The sequence below is a fragment of the Aphanomyces astaci genome (assembly GCF_000520075.1).
Source record: "Aphanomyces astaci strain APO3 unplaced genomic scaffold supercont1.40, whole genome shotgun sequence".
Classification (NCBI taxonomy): domain Eukaryota; phylum Oomycota; class Saprolegniomycetes; order Saprolegniales; family Verrucalvaceae; genus Aphanomyces; species Aphanomyces astaci.
The window spans coordinates 296,672-298,607 of NW_009798303.1; the positions used below are offsets into that span (position 1 = coordinate 296,672).

The 1,936-nt window shown below is 48.6% G+C and overlaps 1 protein-coding gene across 1 annotated transcript in view; it reads left to right on the forward strand.

Annotated features, from left to right (window-relative positions):
• H257_12379 (hypothetical protein) overlaps positions 1–846 on the forward strand; it is a 5,067-nt gene extending 4,221 nt beyond the window's left edge. The window contains exons 7-8 of the mRNA XM_009839555.1: positions 65–279; positions 371–846. Of these exons, the coding sequence (XP_009837857.1) occupies positions 65–279; positions 371–662 (507 nt within the window). The 3' untranslated portion in view covers positions 663–846. The remainder of the gene's footprint in view (positions 1–64; positions 280–370) is intronic.
• The last annotated feature ends 1,090 nt before the right edge of the window (positions 847–1,936 follow it).

A 1,936-nucleotide genomic window follows, 5' to 3' on the forward strand; every position in this document is an offset into this window, starting at 1 on the left:
TATATATATATATATATATGCAGTGGCGATGGTTTGATATGCTGTGGATTGGGGTGGTACGTAGGGCCTAGATAGAAGCAAGCGAAAATTGTACTTGGACTCCAAGGTATTTCCAGCGTTTGGTCGCATCCAACCTAAAGACAGGCGGCTGCAGCTGATTGAACCCGTGGCTGTTCACTCGGATTTGACGATGACGTTGTCGGCACCCGTGAGTCGCGGCGACCAAATGTGTCTCATGTCTATGGACCGCAAAGCCATTCCCGTTGAAATCGCTGCCAGGTACAGATAGATATACAGCATATGCTCGAATGTGGTGTATTATCTCTTATCTATTCGTAAACTCGATAATGTTTGGGTATATATATGGTAGAATACGACAAGGGCGACACGAGTTGGAGGCAGTGGGGTGCTTGGTAAGCTGCAGTGCGAGCATCGTACAGCACCTGGGCGACGATTTTGACTTGCTGCGCACAGCCGTGCAGACGGGACTGGGCAAGGACCCGTCGATTGCGATCACTGGCAGCTTGAGCATGTGTCAGCTGGGCGTAGTTCACGGCGCGCATCACTTGAGTCACTCGAACGGGATGGTGGCCGCGCTCATCATCACATCCAAGCGGAAATCCAACTGGCGCCCCCGCGTCGCCCATCGAAAGTCGTTTTAACGTTGTCGGCGAGTATGGAAGTGTTGGTCCAGTGACCCGAATGTGCTGTTGTGTTCCAATAGTAGTACAGTGGGTTGCTCAAGGTGTGGTGGTTGGTTGTACTAACTATCAATTTGCCTGGATATACTGCTACGTACATAGAAGACTCCCGCAGTACGTACATAGTACAGTAGTGGACTCCCGACCTTTTGGCTTTCTCTGCATACATGTCCGCCATGTATTTCGACGTTCACATATAGTAACTAGTTAGTATGAACTAGTAAGCAACACGTTGACTGCGAACGTCGATACTATTGTGCTTTTCACCTTTTTTGGCTAATCCAGGTCTAAAATCATGCTTTAGAGCCAGTCTGGTAAAAAACTTGAACGAAATTGACATTTTGCCAAAATGGCGGATTGAGTTTTTTTCGAAATGCCACAACAGGTTTTTTCCATTTCGTTCAGAGTTGCAGTCCATTTTTTCCAGACAGGACACAAAATTGTAGAGCCTCTACAATTTAATTCACATATCTCGAGTTCATACTAAATCCAAGTGAGCATAAAAACTGTAGAAATAAGTACAATTGAACGAAAATGAACACCACAAAGAGATAGCAGCGAAATATGGCAAGCGTGGACGGAACTCGGGCGTAGTGGACGGCTGAGCGAGATGAGTTTCTCGTCGCTGCGCTGCAGGCTCAGGTCCTCAAGGGCAAGCGCTCAGATTCTGGCTTCAAGAAGGAAGCCTGGGCAGAAGTCACGTCAGCATTCAACCTGCGATTTGTAACGATGTACCACACGTCCAAGATCAAGTCGCGCTTGGACTGTGTACGTTGTGAAGTCACGCCACATCATGACAACTCACTCTTTAGTATATAGCTGAAACGAGATTACAAAGACGTCAAGTATCTACGCGACAACTCCGGGTTTGGTTGGAACAGCGAGCTTCAACTTCCCACCGCGCCGGATGATGTTTGGGCGTCTATCATCAAGGTAGACATCCTGATGATACACGTACAATCCAACTTATCACAGGCGAACACGAACTGCAAACGATTTCGCTCTGCACCGTTCCCTCTGTTCGAGACACTTGCGATGCTCTTGGAAGGATCGTATGCCGACGGCCGTTTCGCGTTCATGCCGCCAGGTGTTCTCGAGCCCGACATGGATGTTACCGTCGAAGCAACAGGAACAACACTTCCAATACCCCAAAGCGTGTTTGCACCACCCAGCGAGCTTGTTCAAGACGATGAAGACTCGGACGCCAGCTCCAATGACCCGACACCTCCACCAAA